The following is a 26,688-nucleotide window of genomic DNA, read 5'->3' on the forward strand; positions in this document are numbered from 1 at the left end:
AAATGCTGAAAGAACTCATCAGGCCAGTCGGTATCTATGGAAAAGAGTAAATAGTCAACGTTTCAGGCCAAGACTACTCTTCCAGCATTTCATGTGTGTTGCTTTGGATTTCCTGTGTCTGCAGAATTTCTTGTGTTTGTGACGCTGTATCCAGGAATCTTTTATTTCTCTCCACTTCCCCCCCCCCCCCCCCCCACCACATTGAGGAGGGCAGGTTAGGTATCAATTCACATCACAGGTGTAGTGTGACCTGCTATTTCCTGTTTTTACTTTTATCATCAGTTTGATACCTCTAGATGAGGTATCAAACGCATCCTGACTGGCTGTATCACTGCCGAGTGTACGAACTGCACCAACCTTGATCGCTGGGCGCTGCAGAGAGCGGTACGGACAGTCCAGCACATCTGTGAATGTGAACTTCCCTCCATTGAGGATACTTATATCAGCAGGTGCAGCAGAAGGCTTGGAAGATTATCGGGGACACCAGTCACCCCAACCATAAACTGTTTCAGCTGCTTCCGTCTGGCAAACGGTATCGCAGCATTAAAGCCGGACCAACAGGCTACGGGACGGATTCTTTCTACAAGACATTAGACTTTTAAATTCACATGTCTGTACACTGCAATGGAGTCATAACGCAAAGATTTTTACTCCCTCACGTTGTGGGATGGATGTAAGATTTAAATAAATTCAATCAAAGCCTTCTCTGCATTATATTGGAGAAATAGCCCAGAGTTTATATTCAGATCTCTGGATGGGGCTTGAACAAATTCCAGGTGAGGCATATATTTGTTTGTATAATGCTTTGTGTGTGCAAAAACACTCTTATTTCTAGCCAATACATTTTGGAAGATAGCAGCTTGAACAGCTCAATCCAGATTTTGAACTGGCTAATTAAATTTCCTTACAAAAATTGAACTATTCCTTCATACTGTTCCCTTTCTCTCATACTCTTTCCCCCACTCCTTCACCATCACGCAAAGCTTTGCTGGATTGCTACTTAAAATGGCTGGAACAGAATCTGGAAGACCACAAATAATAATTGTCTTCGCTTGTTTGCACTTTGAATCTCCATTATTTCAAAACTCCGAGGCTGAAATCGCACATCACCAGATACATTTTGATTGTGGGGGAGAATCCAACTCATGGCAATCTGAATTAATAAGTACGAGTGCAGGAATTTAAGTTCAAGTTACATTTATTATCAAAGTATGTGCATGTCGCCCTTTCGTTTTCTTACAGGCATTCATAGTAATTACAAAGAAACACAGTAGAATCAATGAAAAACTACACACAAAGATGGGCAAATGACCAATAGGAAATTGAAAAAGATACTCTAAATAACAAATAAATATGTAATAAATAATATTGAGAACATGAGTTGTAGAGTCCTTGAAAGTGAATCCCTAGGTTGTTGAATGTGTTCTGTGTTGGGGTGAGTGAAGGTATCCACGCTGGGGCAGGAGCCTGATGGTTGAAGGTTAATAACTGTCTCTGAACCTGCTGGTATGGGACCTAATGCTCCAGTACTTCCGGCTGCATTTAATGATGTACATCAGAAGATGAGGTTCAACTCAATGTCATCCGTGGTTAAATAGCCTGTTCACATTCTGGGTGAAGAATACTAATTTTAAGGGGGAGCAGAGGAGTGAAAACTCACAGCCATCTGAAGTTAAACTTTATAGTCATCAGGGAAATACACATTTCTGTATATCCTGACCATAAACTTTTCATCGTGTGTTCCTCTTCATCACTGTCTGCTGTAAACCAGTTGGTGAAAACCTGCAGATTTCATGGGTTCCAAACTGATAAATGAAAAGACCTCAAAAATCGAGACCAGATAGTACAATGTAGAAAAATGTAAACTATATTTAATGTATTTGTAAATCGATCCATTAGAAAGGAGGGGACAGAGTTTATGACTTCACTTGGTTTTCAAACTGGTACAGTCTGGTTTGCTCCACACATATAAATCTATTTCAGTCTCTCTAATCCACTTGGGAAATCAACAACTTCAACACCGTTGGGCTCAGATTTCAAAATGGCAAATAGCTTTAACTAAGGACATTGTGACACTCTGTTGATTGTATTGTACAGAATGAGTTTGAGTCCCATGCTTTTTGAAATGTAATGAAAATCTGTAATCTAAGAACACTAAATTCCAGAGGCCAGTCCAAGGCAGTATTTCGATGGTTGGTTGGATTGTATCGTCTTGCTATGTGCCTTTCACTGTTAGAAGAGGAAATATTGCTTCAATGTGCTTTACATCGGCATTTACTGCTGTATTTATACTCCAAATAGCATAAGCATGAGAGGACTAAAGTTCAATCACACTGGTATGGGAGTGCTTTGGGAGATTGGTCAAGGCTAGAATCAATTCCTGCCTAAGTAAGGACTGAGGCACCCTGCAATTTGTCTATTGCTGCAATAGGATTAGAGAGGATGTAATTTCACTGGCTTTCCATTCAGCCTCGGATCACCTGGACAATAGCAATGCCTGTGCCAGACTGCTGTTTATTGATTACAGCTCAACATTCAGCACAATCATACCTTCTGTTCTAATCCACAAGGTCCAAAACCTGGACCTTTGTACCTCCATCTGCAATTAGATACTTCCTCACTGGGAGACCACAGTCAGTGTGCATCAGAAATAACATCTTCTCCTCACCGACAATCCACACTGGCACACCTCAAGGATGTATGCTTAGCCCACTGCTGTACTCTCTCTCTCTCTTTACACCCACGATTGTGTGACTTGGCACAGCTCAAATGTCATCTCTAAATTTTCCGACAACACAACTACTGTTGGGACAAATTCATTCAGATGGTGGCAAGGAGACGTACACGAGTGAGATAGATGAGCTGGTTGAGTGGTTTTGCAGTTGCATCAAGAAATTGATTGTGGACTTCAGGAAAGGGAAATCAAGGGTACACACACCAGTCTGCTTTGAGGGATCAGAAGTGGAAGGGGTGAGCACTTTCAAGTTACTGAGTGCCAGCATCTCTGATGATCTATCCTGGGTCCAACATATTGATGCAATTACGGAGAAGGGATGAGAGTGGCTATAGGGATTTGAGAAGAATTAATATGTCACTAGATACTTGCAAAATTCTACACCTGCCTTGGAGACGATTTTACATCACCATCTGGTGTGGAGGGGCCAATGCACAGGATTGGAATATGCTGCAGAATGTTGTAAACTCTGCCATCCCCATCATGGGCACTAGCATTCCCATTCCCAGGACACCTATAAAACTTTAAAAGGAGGCATCCATCATTATTGGCACCTATTATCCAAAGCATCCCCTCTTCCCATTGCTACCATAAAGGAGGAGGTATGGGAGCCTGAAGACATACACTCAACAATTTAGTAACAGCGTCTTCCCCTCCGCCATTAGATTTCTGAATAGACAATGAACCCATGAACACTTCTTCCATATTCTTTGCCCCCTCATTTTGCGATACTTATTTAATTTAATTAACTTTTTTAATATACTTACTGTAATTTATAGTTTTTATTATTAAGTATTATGATATACTGCTGCTATAAAACAACAAGTTTCATGATATTATACCTGATTCTGAGAAATTTGGTTTTGTCCAAGCTCTGTAAGGTTGGATTATAAATACAAATTTGTATCCACTTAAATGTTGCTGGCTAACTTGCTGTTAAGCCTTTGAATTTCAGCCTTTGACTTCAGCTTTCTAATGTGGGTAACATGACATTTATTTCACTATGTGCACTGCATTGTTCCCATAAACAGGGCACAATTGTGTATTGTCTCCAAGTACATTGCAACCCTGGGGAGTTGATAAGGAATTTAAAGTTGTAGGTAATCACCTTTCTTTACTCCCTGCGTCGATACAGTTGTACCTTTCTGTCTCAGTCTGTTTCTTTTCTTTCTGTCACTTCTAGTTAGTTTAGAAAGTAATTGTTATCTTGCTAACCGAAGGCTGCACACTATCACCAACATTTCTTTTGTTTATTTCAGTGCTTCTCAAGCAAAGATTGCTGTTTTTCTTGTCTTACTGGTTCGATACAGGGCCCTTGACTCTGTTTCTCTCTCTACGGATGCTGCCTGACCGGCTGAGTGCTCCCATTGTTTTGTTTTGGGCTTGCAGCGTCTGCGGTCTTTTTCCCCGCTCCAGCTACTGTGTGATGCTGATTTCATGCTAACTTCTGATGCTTGTTTTATCCAGTCAGTTGGTGGTGGCATCCATTGGTCTCGAGAGACCATGGATCTGCGCCTGGAGTTTCCAGGGCGCAGGCCTGGGCAGGGTTGTATGGGAGACCGGCAGTTGCCCAAGCTGCAGACCTTCCCCTCTCCACGCCACCAATGTTGTCCAAGGGAAGGGCACTAGGACCCGTGCAGCTTGGCAACGGTGACGTCGCAGAGCAATGTGTTGTTAAGTGCCTTGCTCAAGGACACAAACACGTTGCCTCAGCTGAGGCTCAAACCAGTGACCTTCAGGTTACTAGTCTGATGCCTTGCCCACTAGGCCACGCGCCAACACAAGTCAGTTATGTGGTTAATAAAGACATAAGAAATAGAAGCATGATTGATCCCTCCAGTACTCCACTATTCATTAAGTTCATGGCCTATTTTTTTTATCTCAGTGCCACTTTAACTTGAGTGCAATGTAATGAGACCTAGACGTGTACAATGATCTTAAACACATTTAGGTGTTATTTGTGCAAATGTGCCTTGCAGACTGAACCAAAGCCACAACCAGGTGCTGAGGCCCACTTCAGCATTGTTTAATAAATGATCCATATTTACCTTGTTCTGTCTCTACCGTAACATTGTTTTCCAAGCACACACTTTCTGGTTTCCTATCAGTAGTTTTATTTGTTTTGATCACCACATTGTAGGAAAGCCAATCAAACATGCACTAATCTTTTAAATAAAGTTGGACAAGTTTTATTAAACTGGCTTCTCTTGCCTTGCACTGAGAACGTTAGGAATTAGCAAAGCAAATTATATAAACTGGTTGAGATATTCAATAAGGAAATACAGAGGCATACTATCTCCTTCCTGGGAAAAATACAGAACAAGTATTTATCTTAGATATTAGGTACAGAAGCCTGCAGGTCCAAACCAGGCTCAAGAAAGGCTGCTTTCTCTCAACCATTTGGTTCTTCAACCAACTGGCATAACTCTAACCACTACAAATGAGGAACTCTCTTCTCCATAGATGCTGCCTGGCCTGCTGAGTTCCTCCAGCATTTTGTGTGTGTATTGTTCTGGCGAAAGAAAACATCGCCTGCTTTGCTGCTGCAGAACTAGAAGAACTAGGGCATCTGCAGATTTTCTCTTGGCCATGAACATTTTGTAATTCTTTTAATTTTGCATTTTGTAATTCTTGTAAAATTGGTCTATTTTTAATTTGTCTTTGTTGTGTATGATTCTATGTGTCTGTGATGCAACTGCAAGTAAACTTTTCATTGCACTTGTGCTGCGCATACATGTATCCGGGCAGACGACAAATCACTCGACTTTGATGGTGATCCTTCACGTTTAAGGGCAGTCAAATTACTCTTTTCCTCCAAATAATCTTGGGATGCTTGGTTAATTTTAACTTCAAGAGCTAGCTCAAAAGTGGAGAGTAGTTTGTGAATAGAGTTGGGCTGTATATGTGAGGAATGAAATACTTAAGTGAAGGCACTTGTAGAAAGGGTTCACAAAATAATCTATGAAGAAAAATTGAGTATATTTTCCTGTACTCACTGGAGTTTGCTAATGAGAAATGATCTTGGTGAAACAGAAAAAATTAGGAGGGAAACTGACAGGGTTGATGCTGAGCGAATGATTTCCCCCACGGGGAAGCAGCGATGGCCATCTAGAAGTAGGAGCATACAGTAGCTTCAGAATAAGGGCTCCCCAATGTAAGATGGAGCTGAGGGGGGGGGGGGGGTTATTTTTGTGAGGGATGTGACATTGGAATTCTCTATCCTAGAAAGCTGTGGTGACATTGAAACTATTTGGGATGGAGCTATTCAGAAATGAAAAAGAAGGTGGGTAGAAAAGCAGTTAAGTGAGAAAGTAACATTTAAGGTCAAAGGTGGATCAGTCATGATCTCACCGAAAATGAGGGAAGGCTTTCAGAGCCGAATCCAGCCCTTGTTTCTTATGGTTAAGCATAATGATCTAACTGGTTGAATAGGGCCTGCATTTGTGTATCAATAATACTAAATGCATCTTGTAAATCGCGTGTTTGTATAATTGTAGTAACATTTTCTTTTGAATCTTTGAAGATGGTTTTAACAGAAGGCCAGGACAGGAGACTGTAGTTCACTTGGGGTTGCCAATTGGAAATACAAAGTCATCACAGATATATTTCTTTATTTGGAGGATGATTCACTCCGTCTGTAATTCATTGATCAAAATAAAACCCATATCTAATGTCCTTTGAGGTGCAAGCCTCTCGCAGCTGTTGCAATTAGCCCACCGCACCAAAAGGTTATGGTAGACGTGATCACATAAAACAGTAATATTTGCCTTCCTCATTTGTATCTGTTGTCAAGACAAAATAATTGCTACGGGAAATGAAACAGCTTAATACTTTTTCCTTCAACATATTCATATGAGATGATTTTTTGGCAAATTTTGTGAAACGTACAGACATTCAACCACTTCATCTAACTCAGCTTACAGGCATAGCATCCCGCATATACATATGCTGAATGATTTTCTTCAACACGCGCAGATGATCAGTAAGTATCTTCCTATCTACCTAGATCATATCCATGTCACTTTTTAGAATTGAGTGTATAAACCTTGACTATACAGTTACGAAGAGCAATGTGATAAAGTCTGGACATTTTGATAATGGCACTTCATACTGTTGCATATAACAAGATGGCCACTACAAATATTCTGAGCACTTGTGATAAATGGGTAGGTATTTAAATGGTTGACTTGTGTACAAGTATTAATTCAGGGTAAGTTCTGGTTAGTGGCCAGTTCACCAGTGGACATCAAATGGTTCAGAGTTGCAACCTATGGTGTTGATAAATGAATTAAACTGAAGAATTCCTAAGTAATACTAGAGACTGTAACAGTTTTGTAACGTGTGGCCATTCAGCCCAATACCCTAGTGCTAGCTTTTTGTGGGGAACTCATCGTGTCACTCCCTGGCTTGTTCCTCAGAGCACTAAAATAGAGTTTTTTTCCCTCAAAGTATTAATCTGATTTCAATGTGAATTCCATAATTGAATCTGCTTCCAGGATCTTTTCAGGTACTGGTGTCTGGCCTATATCTGCATGTTGTCTGGACACCTCATCTATGCCAGCTCAGTCTGGACTAATGGATACACAGAAGGTCTATGAGAAGTTAATAATCTTGATCAGTAAGCAGAGAAATGATAAATTCATCTTAATATCAGTAAATGTAAAATTAGGGGTTTTGTAGGGAAGCCTGGCCTGGATAATGTGCTGAATGGAAATGTAGGTAAATTATCAGAGTGCTCTTAAGGTTTTGGTGGCTGGGTCAATGAAGCCACCGATGCAGTGGAGTGATTCCTGTGGTTTATGTCATTAGTTAACATTCAGTTAAACTAGTTTGTTCAGCTTGAATTACGCATAACAGATTGGAAGTGCAAGCTGATTAATGATGCAAGGATGATCATACAGTGTATCTTGGACTCTAATGAACAACTGAGTCCCCATTCCATCCTCTTGACCAATGGCATTTAAGAATTGTGAAAGATCAGGGGAACGTGGCACAGAAAGAAGGAAATAAGGAAGAGCTGGCTATGCCATGTGACAGAAAGAATGGACAAGGGAATAGTAAGGAATGTTGGAAAGCTAAAAGTTTTCTTGTGTTGGTATGTAATTACTATTTTTAAGGGTCAACAATTAAAGGTGCTTCTACAATATCTTGAGGGCAAGTTTTTTTGTACAAAGATTGAGGAGCAATGCATTTGGAATGTACTCCATAAAGTATAAAATGTAGAGGGTTCTGAAATTTTTCTTTTAAGGCTGGAGTGGATAAGCCTGGATTCTTTGCCTTGGAGCAACAGAGTTTCAGAGAAGATTTGATGGAGGCAGGAAAAGGCCATCATTGGTTTAGATAGGGAAGATCAAGGAACAGAGTGTGTCATGGATTTAAAACAGTGTACAAAGTCAAAGTGAGGGATATCTTTTTGTACAAGAGGACAGATCTGGAGCTCCCTCACTATGGAGGACATAGAAGCAGAATTGGGTACTGCCTTGGAAAAGAAATAGGATTGGTAATTGAGAGAGGAAAAATGGTCAAAGTTTAGTGGCAAAGGGGTAGAGTGGAACTCATGGGTTGTCTTACTGGGAGCTGGCATAGTCTTGAACTGCTGTAATGATTCAGGGTCAGCTAAAAATCAGTATTTGCTGACAAGACCATATGGGAGCTGCTGCTTATTGTTGCACCCCTTCAGAATGGATCTCCCAAAACCTGAGAGAATGAAGTATGAGGAAAGATTAAGTACTCTGTGGATTCACTCCAGGAAAAGGTAGGCTTAAGAGGAAGAGTGGTTGCTGACATAGTCTGATGCTAAAGTACAGAAAAATTGTATTTATAAATGCAGAGCAGCAGAGAATTGTAGTTTGAGCATGTCTTTACTAAATGGATAGAACGTGGAAGTGATTTCTGCCTGGGCTGTTCGAACACTTAAAAGCTTAAATAAAAAATTAGAGACCTTTAATGAAGTTTATCTTTATTTGTCCCTCGTACATTGAAACGCAGTGAAATCTGTTGTTGGCATAAAATCAAATCAGTGGGGATTGTGCTGGGCAGCCTGCAAGTGTTGCCACGCTTCCTGTGCCAACACAGCATGCCCTCAACTCATAACACTATCCGTACATCTTCGGGATGTGGGAGGAAACTGGAGCACTTGGAGAACCAGTGAGGTAATGGTGAGAACATACAAACTCCTTACAGGGAACAGCGGGAATCAAACCCCTATCAGTGATCGCTGGCACTGTCAAGCAATGCACTAGCCGCTATGCTAACATGAAGCCCCAAAAATGGAGAGTTTGGAAGTTCTTTTTGGTAAATAAGATTCAGGATTATTCAAAATGCAGGAAGCAGTAGGTAACAAAAGGAAAAACTGTCACCGAAGTACTGTTTCATTGGTAATTCCAGTGTTCCCTTCAAGTTTTATAAATCAGGATTTAACTGATTATTTTCTGATACAGTGGATTCTGGTTAATTGGGCCATTGGTTAATCAGGACAGCTGCTTATTTGGGACAACTAATGAAGACCAATAACTAACCAGGCAAGTTGCCGGGGTTCTCTGTTTATTCAGGACACTGCCACTTCATTGGGGCAGGAGACTGTTGCTGAACAGTTTCTAACTAGTGTCATTCATGTGCAGTCATGTGGCTGTTAGACACTACAGCGTGCTTAGAGCGAATGGTTTTTAAGTAGCATTAGTTGCATGTGTTTGTGTTCAAAAAACAGATTTTTGTCACTGATATTTGGTGAGAAATAAGCAGTAGGACAATTCAGAACTGTTTTGCTCACTGCCGTTTCAAGCAATCAAGTCTGGAGATGCTGGAAACAGCTGGGAGTGAAAATGAAAGGATTTCACTACTTCAAGTTAGGAACTATGAGGAATTTGAAGGTATCAACAATCGTCTTAAATGTTACAATGAAAATGAAGATTTGGAGGATGTAATCATCAAAAGCATTTTATGAAACCATTATCTGCACAAAGTGTTCACACTGATTATGTTAATTTACAGTCAATCTAAAGTACACAGCAGCATACACTGGATGAATTTCTCAGTCGATAACTATTGGGAACTAATACAGTTCTATAATACAGTACTATAAAACTGTAGTCGAATTGATAATGTTCTAATTTGTTCTGTATTTCATTTAACTACATGATTTGTTATGCAGTTTGTCTTTTTTTAAATACTTTTAAAACTAATTCCATGAAACTTTCACTAATTGAGGTAGGTGCTTAATTGGGCCAACATTTGCTGGTCCTGATGCGTCCCAATTAACCAGAATCCATTTTATATATAATTACTTGCTTAAATATTCTATGCACCTGGTTGTTGGTGGAAGATTGCAGTTAGTGTGGTTAGTCTGAATTAATCACGCAGTTCAGCACCACACCCCACAAAGTAGCTTATTACTGAATGAGGTAAATCATCTGCATCACCAAATTTCCAATTAATCCTGCCTTATTAGTCACTACAATGTTGCATTCATAGTTGATAAATAAGATAACCTTGTATAGAATTTGTTTTCAGTATAAAAAGAAGGATTTTGCATTTTCATCAGTTAAACTTTACAAGTACATCTCAGCAAATGTCTACTATTAAATATTTCCCTTCTGTTTAATGTTTATATGACAGGGACAAAATTCACATTGTAGGTGTTTGGAACTGAATACCATAAGCAATGGTTTGGTGATGTCAAATCTTCATTCTGTCCCTGTTACCTAGCAAACCATAAGGAGATTAAAAGCTTTCTCTGGCACTCGAGCTGCTCTGTTTACACTGGCAGCGTACCAATATCTTATAAATATGGAACTCATACTTGCTTAAGCCGTGTAAACACTGTTGGTTTCAATAGCAACTTAAATGTTCGCATTGTGAAGTAATGAACCTTAGAGTCGTTTGCTGCCTCATCTAAACAGGAGGAAGTTCATCTATTCTTGATATTCATTTCATTTATTTTTGAAGTTGCTTCACAGGATATTGAGCTTACATTTTACTATATGTAGTTTTAAGTTCATCAATAATAAACAGATACATAACTAAACAGATACCGGTCTTAGTCAATAGCTTTAATGAATCATAGAATTAAAAATTGTCCAACTAACTTGTCATCTAAAAATAAAAATAAAATTGAACAGTCTCTTTGGTTGAATTGTGACAGAATTTCTTCCCCATAAGAATGATTCCAGAAAACAGAGAGCAGCTAGAACAGAAATTGCAAATATGATTCTGGCTGTCAACAATCTGTTGGCATAGAGGGCCACAAACCTGCCCTCTGAAATGGCTGCTGATGAATAACACTCTCTGCAGTGTGAGCTTCTTCCCACTGTGCTGAGCAATACCCACTCTGGAAAATGCTTTGACAGTCAATTAAGCCAAACCTCCAGAGCAATGCTTCTGACATTTGCAAACATTGAAATGTAATCAGAAGCTGCTCAAATCTTGCCGTGCTGATATAAAAAAAAAATCAATTTGTATAAATGTATTAGAAAAACATCAGAAATCAAAATAATTTAGAAATGCAAATCTCCTGAAGCTTGTTTTCTTGGACCTGCTAATTTCTTTTGAAATACATGGACCAGTTACTGCTGGGACACTACGGAACAACTTTAGCAAGAACTCCTTGGGAAGTTGACACCTCCATGTTTGTTGTGAGTTGCTGTCAGCTTGGGTTATGACAAAAGGGGGTGGATGGAATTCGTGAACTCTCCAAGCAAAGATGCCATGGATTATGCTATGTGGCACCATCATCATGCTCACCGTAATTCAGATCCAGCAGATCAAAACTGGGCATCCATGTGTCTGGAACCTGAGGCCGGATCAGACAGAAGCAAGAGATATCCTTTACTAAGGGGTGATGTTTTAAAATTGGCCAATTGTTTTTTTTTTAAGTCAATCATACAATTTTCTGATCACCCGTAGAAGATTCTGCATCAAAGAACGGAGATAGTTATTTTCTTATCTGATTCTGCAAATCTTCTAAACTGGCAATTTGTTCAATTGCTTGGAGCTGTCAAAACAACTGCCAGTATCATCATCTTATTTATTTCCCCTCAGTTCAAAAAAGCAGCATTTTTTATAAAGTATTAATCTATTATCACTGTCACATCACATAAAAGTTGTTTTGCAACAGCAGTGCATGGAACGTAGCACATAGAATAGTTAGGCACAGTGCAGGCCCTTCGGACCATGGTACTGTGCTAACATTTTAACCTACTCCAAGATCAGTCCAACCCTTCTCTCCCACATAGCCCTCCATTTTTATATCATCCATGCACTTATCTAAGGGTCTTTTAAATGTCCCTAACGTATCTGCATTTACCCCACCCCTGGCAGTGCGTTCCACATTCCCACCACTGACATTCTCCCTACACTTTAGTCCTATCAGTATTTAACAAAGATTTGATTCTGAGCTTTTGTGCAGTTGAGTGTAGAGTGAGCTCATCATTGTGGATCTGTTTTTCCAGCTGGACAGGAGTACAAGTGGATGTTGAATAAGGATATTGTTTTAAGTCTGAGAATGATCTGTTAGTCAACCGGGCTATAGAGTCACCAGTCCTATTCAAGGGGTAAACGTTCCTGTTGACTTTGCCAATTCCTGTGTGTTCAGTCACTGGTTTCTGATTCTTTTTCAGGATGTAACTACTCCCCAACAGGCAATTCTTTCTAGCTGGGAGGTGGTTTCTGTTACCAGTGGGAGCAGCTTTTAATGTTGAATATAACTGGCTCTGTTGTGTACAAATTATTTTCGCTTCTCTGCCATCAGTCTTCAGTTTAGTGTTCATCTGTTTTATACTGATTGCCTTATGGAAAATCTTCACTCACATTTTTCCCGATGCACCACTTTCTCAGCTGAGTGAACCAGCTGATCCATGTCTGAACTTTGAAATACTGCAATTTCCGTTCTCATTATGTTGTTTTATTTCAACATGAACATTTGCCAACCATTCACCAAACATGCTTTTCCTTTGGCTGTCTCCTTGATGGCTCCTCAAAGACTGGAACCGTGATTGTTAATTCCTTGAGCAAGAACAGTCTAGAGATAATTAAGAATGTGGTTTGGGGCTGTGACGTAACAACAAGGATTTTGCGGCCTTAGCAAAATGATACTATTTGCCACTATCTTAGGAGAAGGCTGCTCTCCAACATTTAGTGAACTCTTTGGAACTGAGTTCCCTTTTGCAACATTGGTTGTTGTCAGGCATTATTTCAAAGAAATGTCTAGCATCCAATCATGTTAAGCGATTCTAATGAAGACCGAATCAGGAAGGAAAAACACTGTTCTAGATGTTATTTTAATCTTTATGCTTTTTAAGCTTTCAGTACAAATGAATGTCATTATGTTTATATGATTATATTTTATATCTATGTGAGCAAATTTCAATGTGCTGAATTTTTAGGTCTGGGGGTTTGTTAAGCAGTATTTATGAAGTGTGGGATCTTCAGTGGTTTCCCTGCAAGACCAGTTTCATTAAGAACTACAGTTTTCAATGATTCAGTTGATTTATCTTGTTTATGGTGGAAGAACGCTGAACTGTGTCAGCTGTTTCATGATTTCCATTGTAATGCACTTATGCGTGGAAATCCAAAAATACTGGTTTTCTAAACATGAGATTCTGCAGATGCTGTAAATCTGGAGCAGCACACGTAAAGTGCTGGAAGAACTCAGCAGGCCAGGCTGCATCTGTGGAGAGGAATAAGCAGTTGGTGTTGTGGGTGGCTAGCCTTTGTCAGGACCAGAAAGAGGCAAAAATCAGAATAGGAAGATGGAGGGAGGAAGAGGAGTACAAGCTGGCAGGTGATCGGTGAGACCAGGAGAGGGGACATGAACTAAGTAGCTGGGAAGGGATAGGTGGAAGAGGTAAAGGGCTGAAAAAGAAGGAATCTGATGGGAGAGGACAGTGTGCCTCTGAAGAAAGGGAAGGAGGAGAGGAACCAGAGGAAGGTGATGGGTAGGTGAGGAGAAGAGAAGGGGTGAGAGGGTTACCAGAATTGGGAATGGAAAAAGAAAGAAAAGTGGGAGAGAGATGGAATTACCAGAAGTTAGAGAAATCAATGTTCATGTCACTCAGGCTACTGAAATGGAATCTGAGATTTTGCTCCTCCAAGCTGAATTGGCCTTATGGCAGTGAGGGAGCCAAGGGCAGAATCCTGGGTGCACAAGTCAAACCAGTGGCATTGTAATCAGTTTACCATTTGCGCTCACTGTGCATTCTGCAAGCATGGTGGTAGTCAAAGAGCAAAAATACTGTACTAGATGCTGGAAATACTCATGTCAGGGAGAATATGTGGATGGAGAACTTTGGATATAATACAAAATGTAATAAGCCCATTTTCTGTAATGCAATGCTTTGAATTCGGGTTCATTCATTCACGGTTCCACATAATTCAAAGGGAAACTTGATTTTAACTGTTTCAAGAAGTTTAGACCGCCCCGGAGCAGCAATCGAGCAAATTTGAATTTATTGTCTCTTTCGTGCACAAGGAAACTATCGAACTGTCTAATTCTATTACATTATTATAAGAAACATTTAGCTTTGCATTCTCTAGATAAGATGTTCCCAACCTGGGCCCCTTAGTTAGTGGTACAGTTCCACGGCATTAAAAAGGTTGGAAAGGCCTGCTCTAGATCCTAAACAGGAAAGATAGTAAGTTGGTTTTGATTAGTTTTATTCAGTTTTCCATGTAACTAATATGTATGAAATCTAGTAAATGTTATATAATTTTCATAAGTGTTATATAATTTGTTACCCTCTTAATTTCAGTTGCCGCACTAACAACAGGAAAAGTCTGATAGGAAGCAGTCAGTCGACAGCCCTTCCTCGTCCTCACTCACCTCTCCCTACTCATTCAGGTAAGGCATTACTGTTCTTGGTCAGCTTTTCACTAGGCTTAAATCAGTGCATTGCGTTAACAAATGCATCTAGTATGCTTCAAAATGCAGACTTCATATTGTATTCCTGTTGTTTTGAGCAACTTGTCCATTAATGCAGAATCTGTCCATTAAGCAGATGATAACAGGATAATGCATAACATTTGAAGCAAGCATGGAAAACTAGAATAGTTTTTAGGCTATTGATATTTTACGGGAATAGACTGAATACCTCTATAACTTGCTGTTTCAGAAATCTAGATTACTGCATTGTTCAAGATTAAAATGTCATAAATATGTCCCTATCATTTTGGAATTATTTGTCTTTTTTATCATTTTGGATTTTTATTATCATTTTGTAGTTTTTGTCATTTTATAATAACACTTTATAACACTTTATTATAATTTTGGAATTATAATTCCAGTTATATTGGCAGTTTTATTCTGATCACCATGATTCCTGTATATCCATTTCATAAAATGTTCATTTTGCTCGTCTTTTAATTTTTGAGGTATTATCCTTGATGGTGTTATTCTGATGAGGCAGAGCCTCATTAGCTGGGATGAGATGGTAAACAGAAGACCATCTGTCCCTTTTATTTAATTTAAGTGATTCCACTGGCATTACTCCTCGTGTTCTCCGGTCAGCATTTATCCTTCAACAGTCTATTAAAGCAGATCACCTGGTTATTGATTTGGTTGCTTCTTGTGGGATCTTGGTGTGAATTAAATCTTTGTCACTTTCCCAACTCTTCAGAAAGACATATTTTACTACATGGCACAATTTGATAATTCCTTCTGTTGAGAAACATGCTATTGAAATACAAGTGTATTTCATCTTGAGCTTTTTTGTTAAGTTGAAAAATATGTTCCATAAAAGACTCAGTTTTAAACTGGTCATACATTTTCAGCAATATTTATTCACAATATCCTAATCTATTGCCAGGTTATGGGTTCCACTTTAACAGTTTTAAATCAGACTTGCATGTCAAAAGTTGTTTTGAATATATTTCATCATTCGTACATTTTGTAAACTGCAAAATTACATTCAAATGTGTTAAATAAACTGAAATGAAACCTAGACCTTTTGTCTTTCATTAATTACCGATGTTTCTGTGCTTTGTACAATGGGTTTTTATGTTCATTTTTGAGATTTGGGTTGTTGGCAATGCCTGCAGTTATCACCCACACTTATTTGCTCTGGAGAAGATAGTGATGAGTCTCTTCATTAGCTGCCATCCTCCTGGTGAAGATGTGTGTACAGCGATGCTGGCAGTGAGCTCAGGAATTGGATCCAGCTTATATTTTCAGGTCAGAATGGTCCTTGATTTGGATGGGTACCTGCAGATGGTGCTGTTTTGGTAAATGTTTAAGCTGAAGATAATGCCCTGCAAACAAAATGGATATATTGTCTTTATGTCAGTGACCCTGAGAACGTCCTGTTGATGTACATTCCAAAGATGAGTTTGTGCTGGAGAGAGTGCAGAGGAAAGCAGCCTGGATTGGAGCTCTTCATTCATAAGGAGCAATTAGATAAACTGTGTTTGTTTGTCATGCAGTGAAGCAGGCTCTGTCAGGTTCCAAAATTATGGGAAAGCAGGTCATCAGAGTCTTACTCAACATTTTAGCAATAGCTTCTTCCTCCCTGTCATCAGATTTCTGAACGTTCAGTGAAGCCATGACCACCACCTCGCTGTTCCTCTTTCACACTATTTGTTTATCGACTCGGATAGTAATTCACTGTGCCATTGCCGCAAAGTAACAAGTTTCACCACATGTGACAGTGATAATAAGCCTAATTCTGAATCAGTGTCAAAAACAAGAGGGTACAGGTTCAAGGCGAGAGGGAGAAAAGAGCGCCACAGTCAAGTTGCGGTGAGCACGATACCGTTACAGCTCGTGGCGTTCCGGAGTTCAGCTTTAGCTCCGTTTAGCAAGGAGTGTGAGCATGGGCTTTCTCCGGGAGCTCCAGTTTCCTCCCACAGTCCAAAGACCTAGCAGGTAGGGTAATTGATCATTATAAGTTGTCCTTTGATTAGGTTGGGGTTGATCGGGGTTGTCAGGTTTGAAAAACTGGGAGGGCCTACTCCACCCTGCATTACTGAATAAATAAAATGTAGATTGGCCAGCGGATTTATCTCTGCTCAGCTTCACCTATTGCCTCAGAACACTGGATGTTTTGTATTTATTACACAATGGAGGCCCCTGTCTTTAATTGCTCCTTTTGAATTGGTTATCGCAATCTTTTGAAAGAGTATGGATCTTGTTTTCACTCCGGTTGCAAGTTTCATAAATAAGACAAAACCTATTGCTGTCACAGAGGATGCATTGTTATTGAGAGGTAATGACAGAGGGATTAAGCAGGTGGAGGTTGGGTCGATAGATAGTAATCCAACGCTATTTGTTTTTCACGGTGATGATGAAACTGTTTCACATTGTTTCAGCGGATGATTTGGAAACTGTCTGAATACCGTCTGGGAAGACTTTTGAAATATAAATTATGTATGGCTCCCATTATGACATAGGTGCTTCAGGCAATAAATAGCTAAACTACTCAGTTGCAGGTGGTTAATCTTCACTTCATGGTGGATTACGTTATCTCTGGGTATGGCAGAAAAATTGCATTTAGCTTGTGTACTCTGGAATTGAGGAAGTAGAATTCCTGCTCTTGGTTCCTATTCAACATCAGTAACTTCCTTTATTTCTTTCATGTATAAATACACCCCAAAGCCTTTATAGAGCTTACAGAATTTCAAATCTACTGGGATATTTTAATATATTCCAGAAAAAGGGAAATGGAAACCTGTACCTTGGGCAAGCTGCAAACCTCCAGGTCAGCGTGTGGTGGAGTTGAAAGAGTAAAAAGATAAGAAAAGACATAGTGCAACAGAAGAGGGATTGTAGCAGAAGAACATTAGTAGGTATAGACATAAAATTAAATGTACAAAGAGAGAGGGGGAAAAAATACCGAGGTAGTGTTCATGGGTTCATTGTCCGTTCAGAAGTCTGACGGTGGAGGGGAAGAAGCTGTTCCTGGAATGTTGTGTATGTGGCTTCAGGCTCGTGTACTACCATCTTGATGGTAGCAGTGAGAAAATGTTTGTCCTTCATGATGGATACTGCCTTTTCGAGGTATTGCCCTTTGAAGGTATCCTGGATGTTGTGGAGGCTGGTGCCTGTGATGGAGCCGACTGAGTTTATAACTCTCTGCACTCTTTTCCGATCTTATGCATGGGCCTCTCCATAAGGTAGTGCAACCAGTTAGACTGCTCCCCACAGTACATCTGTAGAAATTTGCAAGTGTCTTTGGTGACATACTAAATACCTCAAACTCTGAATGAACTATAGTCACTGTTGTGCCTTCTTTGTGATTGCATCAATATGTTGATCCAGATAGATCCCCAAAGATGTTGATACTTAGGAGCTTGAAACTGCTCACTCTTTCCACTGTGTTCCCTCGACTTCCTTTTCCAGAAGTTCGTAATCAATTCCTTCATCTTGCTGACATTGAGCGCAAGGTTGCTGCTGCGACACCACTCAATGAGCTGATCTATCTTGCTCTTGTCTGTCTCCTTGGCACAGGTTTTCAGAGCCCTACTAGATACACCATCAGGGCCTGACGCCTTGCAAGGGTTCACCCTCTTGAAAAATGTTCTGACGTCGGCCTCCAAGGCAGAGGTCACAAGGTCAGAAGATGCTGCAGATATTTTCACAGGTGTTGTTTTACTTTCCCTTTCAAAGCACGCATAAAAGGATTGAGCTCATCTGGGAGCGAAGTATCACATTCATTCATAATGTTAGGTTTTGCTTTGTAGGAAGTAATAGTCTGCCAGAGCTGACTAGCATTAGATTCAGACTCTAAACCTGAATCTGAATTGTATTTTCACCGTTAACGTGGCCTTCCATATGTCACAGCTGAACTGCTTGTACTGTTCTAAATCACCGGTCTTGAATGCCACAGATCTACTGCTCAACAGACCACAAATCTTCTGGTTCATCCACATCCAAATCTTTTGGTTTTGGTATGGTGGCTGAATCCACAGTCTGAGGAGACAGTTATAGAACCCTTGTCTTTAGACCCCTAATCTTGATATAGATTTATTTTAGAAATTTGAAGATGATCTACAATCTGGCACCATGGTATAGAAAGTAGGGTTAGGTTGAATGGATGGTAAATGGTGATGCATAGATGCCAGCAGTTCTTTGTGAGACCGCTAGCAAAGGACCAGCCTGAGTTTGGGCTGTAAATGTTCTTTGGTAGAGAACTCATGCTGATCCCAACTAGTCTTTACGAAACACCTGCTCGTGATGTAGAAATATTTCAGAAGATGGAAAAGTGCATTAAATGAGCATTAAGTTGCAAGCTAATATGTGTTTCTACTCCCAATTCCACTATTCTGTAAGACCTCTGGGCAACAGCACCAGCTTTACATCATTGATGTGCTCAAAGATATCTCAGCTGTGCATGCTGTGATCACAATGCTCGTGAAAGCCTGCAGGTGGACTGTGGGCTGGGTGTGGAACGTGAGAAAGAGCTGAGGTCAGTGATTAGGGTTGGAGGAAGTCTTGGGTTGAGACCTCAAAGGGTGGTCAGGATCAGATTGGTAGGATGGAGGGAATTGCTGGTCAAGGTTTTGATCCAACAGGAGATGTGGAGTGGGAGCCACTGAGGGAAAGCTTTGAAGGAACTGTAGACTTACTGGAAACTGGACCATCGCAAGGCTTGCTTGGGTCAGTCTGCCTGAGGGTAAGCAGGTCTCTAGATTTGGCTTCTACTTGAGCCACACTATCCAGGCGTACGCTTTTGGAAATGAAGAGCCCATATTTAGATAAACCAGAAGGAAAATAAGTCTTTGTGATCCTGTGGTAAGTCTGCAAATTTACCCAAGGATTCTGGTGAGCAGCAAGCTTCTCATTTCAAATTTAAGGGAGGTAATTTACTGCAGAAAACATTCAGTGTTTAAAGAATAGGAAGAATTAACTCAGGCCAGGTCTGGTTGTGTGTGGATGAATGTGCGTGTGTGCACTCAGTGCGTGCTGACTGAAAAGAATATCAGATTTGGCTGTGATAAATATTGACAAATACTTTTTGGCTAGTCCCTATCTAGTATAAAATCAGAGTCAGGTTTATTATCACTAACATATGTAATGAAAAATGCTGTTCTGTGCAATGGTACGATGCAATACATGTGCACTAAATTATAGTGAGAAATGTATATTATATATACAGTATATAAACAGATATCTACATATACAGGAGGTGCAAACACAGACTAAAAGAGAAGGAGTGTTGATGGGTTTATTGTCCATTTAAAATTCTGATGGGAGAGGGGAAGAAACTGATTTTAAAACATTGAGTGTGTGTTTTCAGGCTCCTGTACCTCTTCTCTGAAGGTAGTATTGAGAAGAGGGCATGTACTAGGTGGTGGGGTCCTTAATGATGGATGCTGCCTTTTTGAGACATCACCTTCCCTTGACGCTGGGAAGTTCTATGCCTATTATGGAGCTGACTGAATTTGCAACCTTCAGCAACGTCCGATCCTGTGATGACTCCTCCATACCAGACAGTGATGTAACTGGTTACAATAGCAACTTGGGTGCAATATATGACCATAAGACCATAAGATTATAGGAGCAGAATTAGGCCCTTTTGGCCCATTGTCTGCTCTGCCATTTCATTGCATTCTGATCCATTTTCCTCATCCCGAATCTCCTTCTTTTCCCCCATATTTCTTCACATCCTGACTAATCAAGAATCTATCAACTGCTGCCTTAAATATACTCAATGACTTGGCCTGTGGCAGTGAATTCCACAGAGTCACCACTTTTTGAATAAAGTTCTAAAATGACCCCCACTATTCTGAGGCTGTGTTCTCTGGTCCTAGACTTCTCCCACCAAAGGAACCATCCTCTCCACATCTACTCTATCAAGGTCCTTCAGCATTCGATAGGCTTCAATGAGGTCATTCCTCATTCTTCAGAATTCCAGTGAGAACAGGCCCAGAGCCATCAAATGCTCTTCATATGACGAGCCTTTCAATCCTGGAATCAATTTCATGAACCTCCTTTGAACCCTGAGAAACTTCTTAGATAAGGGGCGTAAAACTTCTCACAATGCTCTAAGTGTGGCCTCTTCAATGCTTTATAAAGCCTCGACATTACATCCTTGCTTTTATATTCTAGTCCTCTTCAAATAAAAGCTAACATCGCATTTGTCTTCCTCACCACAGACACAGCCTGCAAATGAACTTTTAGGGAATCCTGCACGAGGGCTTCCAAATCCCTCTGCACCTCAGATTTTTGAATTTTCTCTCCGTTTAGAAAACAGTCAACCCTTTCAGTTCTTCAACCAAAGTGTGTGACCATACATTTCTTGACACTGTACTCCATCTGCCATTTCTTTGCTTATTACCAGAATCTGTCCAGGTCCTTCTGTAGCCTCTGTACTTCCTTAAAACTGCATGTCCCTCCACCTACCTTTGTATTATCTGTAAACTAAGGGTTCAAACATTGCTTTCCATTTTAAAACCAATATATGAGCATATGACAATCTAGATGGTCATGATGAGACTCGGAGGGCTGAAGGGCATGTTTCTGTGGGGACATGAGACTGCAGATGCTTGCATCTGGAATAATAAGCAAACTTCTGGAGAAACCTGTTGGGTTCAGCAGCAACAGTGGAGGCACAGGAATGGTTGGTGTTTCAGGTTGTGACCCTCTATCGTTAACGATGGTGTAGAGGGAAGGTAGCCACTAAAAAGATGTAAGATGGAGGGCGAGACAGAGGTTGGTAAGTGATGGGTGGAACTAGCCGAGGTGGAGTGTTATTGGAAGATCAAGTCGGGAGTAGGAGTTTAGAGATGAAGGCTAGTGAGTGGTTGTGGGAAACAACGGACAGCTGGAGGGAGGGGAGCGGAAGCAGAGGCGGGCTGGAAGGGAACAGGTAAAATCAGATAAGGAAGGTTTTTATGGGAAGTGAGTGATGGGATAGGGAGAGTCAGCCTGGGGAAAGGAAACCCAGGTGGATAGGTATGTGCGTGACAGGCAGATGGAAATAGAAAAGGTGAACAGGTAGACTAAGAAAACCTCAGGGGACCAGTAAGAATAGGAAGTGAACACAAGGGAAATGTGTTACCTGAAACTGGATAATTCAGTGTTGATACCATTGGGCTGTGGGCAGCCCTGTTGTTCTTCCGGTAGGTGTTTGTCCCCACCATGGTAGTGGAGATTGGTGCAGGAATGGGAAAGGGTCTTGAAGTGACATACAACTGAAATCTACAAGGTGGCTTTGGGTAGACAGAGCACAGGGGCTCTGCACGGTCACCTAGTCTACATTTAGCCTCAGTGAAGTGAATGCTATAGACAAGGCTGCAGGTTGTGCAAATGAAACTGTGTCTCACCTGGCCCTTTTCTATTTTGTCCCACACTATGATCGCAGCTCTGGTCTGACAACACCCTTCTAAATTAAATACTTCCACCTCAAAGAGGACAAAAAAGTGAACCTTGCAGACGCTGAACTTTCCTTGTTTGCTAAATCTTTGAATGTGTAAGGGACAAAGTAAAGATTTGATTTGAAAGAGGTGTCAAAAGCTGGGGAGGGTAGCAACATTAAGTTAACAGTCTGGATCGGGTCTTAAAAAATACAATAAATTTCTTGACACCATTGGGACTCTGGAGGTGGAAGAGCAGATTTTCCTGACAGTTGGATGCTACTCCTATTAAATACATAAACACACTTTTTGTTCCCTTGTATGATAGAATACATTTTACAGTGAATCTGGGTTTAAATGGGGCATGAAATATACTGGCACACTGAACCGCAGTTCCAGCTGCAAATCTGCCCGTATTCCTGAGCTCTGGTATTCCATATCTCAATCCCAACTCTAGGCACCCCCCCCCCCCCCCCGGTCTGCAGTCCGGACCCTGACCCTGGACGTGCTTTGAACCCCATACCTCACTTGCAGTTCAAACACTGGCTCACATGTCTGAACTAATAAGTGAGCTAAACAGTGGATCAGCAATATGCCCGAGCAGTCAGTCGCTGGGTTATAGCAGCTTGTACAATACCGGAGCAACACAAAGTGCTGCAGAAGCTCAGCAGGTCAGGCAGCGTCTATGGAGAGGAATAAGCAGCTGGTGTTCTTGTCAGAGAGACGCTTCAGGAGTCAAGTGGAAGGGGGGAGTTGCCAGAATAAGGAGGGGGGGGGGAAGAGGAAGGAGTACAAGCTGGAGGGTGATGGGGAGAGCAGCTGAGGGGGAAGGTAGGTGCGGAGGGGAGGGAGATGAAGTAAGAAGCTGGGAGGTGCAAAAGGTGAAGGGCTAAAGGTGAACAAGTCTGATCGGAGAGGAGAGTGGACCATGGGAGACCAGGAAAGGGTGGGGGGGGCACCAGAGAGAGGTGATGGGCAGGTAAGGAGAAAAGAAGGGTTAAGGAGGAGCCAGAATGGGGATTGGAAAAAGAGAGAAGGGAAGAAGAGGAAGAAATGACTGGATGTTAGAGGAATCAAAGTTCTTCCATCAGGTTGAAGACGACCAAGACAATGTGGGGGGTGTTGTTCCTCCAACCTGTGTGTAGCCTCATCGCGGCACTAGGGGAGGCTATGGACTCTCCTGTTGGAATGAGAAGTCGAACTGAAATGGGTGGTCACAGATTCTGCCTTTTGTAGTAGATGGAATGAAGGTACTTGACAAAATGCCCCCCCCCCCAAATCTCTCTCGTTTCAGTGTGAGACAGCAGTCTTAATAATTACAGCATTAGTATTAATTCTGAGATAGAATTAAGAGGTTACTTGGGGAAAGTCACCAGCTCCTGATGGGAACTGCACTTGATTGAATTTTGACTGGACTTTAAAAATTCCCTTTAGATATGCAAATCACGTCAGTAAACTGACAGGCAATCAACTTCTGACCTTTGTTCAGGAGATGAGATGACGATGTAGCTGGTAATCACAGATCACTTAGTTTAAAATTGGTTGTCACTTAGAATTTTGAGTTCAAATGTGTTAGCATCTGAAGAAGAATGAGATAATTATGGCAGACAGGCGTGGATTTGTTGAAGTCTCTTTGACAGCTATATCCATCGTTCATTTTATATACTTGTGACAGTGATATGCGAAGAATATGCAATAAATGATTTATAGTTTAAGTTGCACATGAATCTACATAATGGTTTTCAGTACATGTTCCATAAGGTACCTTGCAGGGGCTTGTAATCCAGACCTTGTACTTGCAAGGAGAAAAGGTTAGTTAACACACATAAAACAGAATAGACGGGTAATACGCATTCCTTTGTTGTTAGAGTGATTGAAGGTTATCTCTGCAGGTATTCAATACAGTATAACATTTTGATACATGCTGGAAAGTTTATCAGAATTTGCTAATGCAAATTTAGCCAGTTTGCCAGTACAGAAAGTGTATGAAGGATGATGCAGGGTTGACCATAACAGGCAGTTAATTTAACGTGTCTCAACATGGAAAATATTGGGAAAATAAACTGAGAATTTAAAAAAATGTTGTGCTAGCTGAGCTAAAAAAAAATGTGTTTGGGTGCTACAGTTTGAGTTTCTGTGTAGGAATATAGAGAACAGGACAATAATAAGTCAGTGTTGTGTTTTTAAAAAGGTGTGTATAATTACAGATAATTTTTCATAGTGATGGTGGGGAGGTTGATGTGAGTGTGGTGAGGTTCCGACTGAGGATAATTTGGCCTGATTTTTCGACAATTCAAGCTGTGATACTGTACAAGTTGCACCATGCATTGTTCCATCTTTGTTTCTGTGCTGCAGTACAGCAGGACTGCTATGATCTGATCTTGGTGTCAGAATGGCAGGCCAGTAACGCTGAGTATTTACTTTGCTAATGCTTTGTTGCCTGCTATTAGCTGATCTAGTTAATGCTGAGCCAAGTAAAAGGCTTTATACACACACAACTCAGCAGGTCAGGCAGCACATTTGCAAGGCTCTGCGGCTTTTCATCAGAATATATAATTGTAATTGAATCCTGTGGACCCTTATTCATAATTTATTGATTAATCTCCCACTATTACACCATTTATGGTCACAGGACACCCTGCAGCAATTTGATCAAAGCTCCTACCATTTTTCCTTCTCTTCCCTTGCCTTGCATCCAACTCACAAATCAGCTGGACCTTTCGGGGTAGGTAGAGTGTTGGCATTTTCCATTTTAGACAGAGCTAGCTTGAATCATTCAATGACAGAATTAAAACTTTCCAGCTGAAGTGGTTTGGGAAATAGTGATGAACTGAAAACTGAGTCATGAAAATATTTCATCCATACACAAAGTGCTTTTGATTACGGTGTTAGTCTCCTCTCTCGGACGTTCACTCACACTGTTACTTGCTCTTCTCCAATCCTGCTGTTCGATTTTTGCCTTGATGCTTAGCTATATTTGAAGTCACTCTCCTATTTCTTCCTAAATATGGTTCATTGTTTCTGGAATTGTGCGCCATGTTTTTTTTTGTTAGCATGAAAATGACACTGACATTTTTCTTCACTAGTGCTTTCTGGTTGCATTCACGTCAAATAATCGCTAAGAAATAATCTTTGAACTATTTTGTTTTCCTTTCGATTATAAAATTCTGGCAGCACCTTAAATTGAACTTCTGTCCATTTGCCCGTGATTGACAAAGTTAAGAGGAGTCTTGCTATTCTTTCAATAATTAAACTATCCTGGTCATTTTGCTAATGTTCTTGTAACCTGGGAGACTTGGTTGTACTTAGTGACTTAGACCTACTTCAGAAAACTTTTGAATTTGGATGATTCTGTGATTGCATGAGGAAGAAACTGCAGTAGCAAACCAATCATCTTGAGCTGTCAGTGCCAGAGTTTGTGTTCCTCTCAAGTATCCTCTTGTCTTTTGTCATCTATAACAATCAAGATAAATCTCTGTTCCATTTTCCCTCATGCTGGTCTGGTCTCCTCTTAAAAGGTTTACACTTTTTATTTCAACTGTACTCTATGATATGGAGTTCTACATTATAACCACTCTCTTTGTAAAGGAATTTCTTCTAAATTCCCTGCTGGATTTCTTGGGAAAAATCCTGTATCTATGGCCTCCAGTTATGCTCTTCCCTTCAAGTGGCAATATTTACTCTACATCCGCGCTACCAAAACGCTTGATAATTTTAAAGATTTCTGTTCTCAAGAGACAGTGCACAGCTAACAGAGTTAAAAGACAGACGTGTTGTTAGAGTTTGATTTAGACTTAAAAGACAGACGTGCTGTTAGATTTTGATTTAGACTTAAAAGGTGATAGAACACATGCAGGAAACATAAAAGAAAACAAATACTGAAACCAAGTCAGAAGAAGGATTGAGTTTTAACATTACAGGTCAGTGATCTCTGAGATTTATGATTTTATCCCAGTACAGGGCTGAAGCAGGAAGTAGAAACAGAGTAAGTTCTGTGATGGAGTGGAAGGCAAGACTGAGTGAACTGCAAAAAGAATGGGGATGGGGTCACAAGGTGAAGGTTTTGTTTCTGGGACAAGTGAGAACAAGAAATCTTCAGCCTTCCGGACGTGTTGGGACACATTTCAACAGATGTACTTTTGAACCGTGAAGTGCAAAGCACAGACACAGCTTTACACACAGCAAGGGATATTGATCAGATAATCATTTTAACTTTTCCTGACAGAGCAATAAAAGCCAGCCAGGAGATTGCTCTTCTTCAGAAAAGTGCTTGAATATGTACATCCTTCTCACAGCGATGGTAGTTTAGTATCCTGTCATCAGTGCAGTCCCCAATTACTACTGCACAGGAGTGGCAGGCCTAGGTGTTGGATTGGAACCTGCGGCCCCTGACTCGACACTGAGGAAGTGACTGGGTGAGTTGTTGTAGAGGAGCAAAAAGTGGCTTCAGAAACGACGGAGAAGCAGGATAGTAAGCGAGGTTGGGAAATTTCTCAGGTGAGGTACTGAGTGTGTGCTTCATGACAACTGGTGTTTTCTCAGAGTGCTCTCTGTTTCAGGTGCGTGCATGAGGCCATGGGAAATGCAGGCTGCAAGTTCCATTAGTCAGGCCCTGCTGTAAGATTGCAATAGCATTTTGAGATCAATCTGATAATAAAAATTCATTCTCTCCG

General features: G+C 40.7%; 1 protein-coding gene across 19 annotated transcripts in view; it reads left to right on the plus strand.

Annotated features, from left to right (window-relative positions):
- Positions 1–26,688, plus strand: part of LOC140728981 (microtubule-associated serine/threonine-protein kinase 4-like) — a 394,808-nt gene that overhangs the window by 261,374 nt on the left and 106,746 nt on the right. For all 19 annotated transcript variants that reach the window (XM_073048171.1, XM_073048182.1, XM_073048173.1 and 16 more), the window contains one exon: positions 14,479–14,567. In XM_073048171.1, coding sequence (XP_072904272.1) covers positions 14,479–14,567 — 89 coding nt within the window. The remainder of the gene's footprint in view (positions 1–14,478; positions 14,568–26,688) is intronic.

Source organism: Hemitrygon akajei, chromosome 6 (genome assembly GCF_048418815.1).
Source record: "Hemitrygon akajei chromosome 6, sHemAka1.3, whole genome shotgun sequence".
Classification (NCBI taxonomy): Eukaryota; Metazoa; Chordata; class Chondrichthyes; order Myliobatiformes; family Dasyatidae; genus Hemitrygon; species Hemitrygon akajei.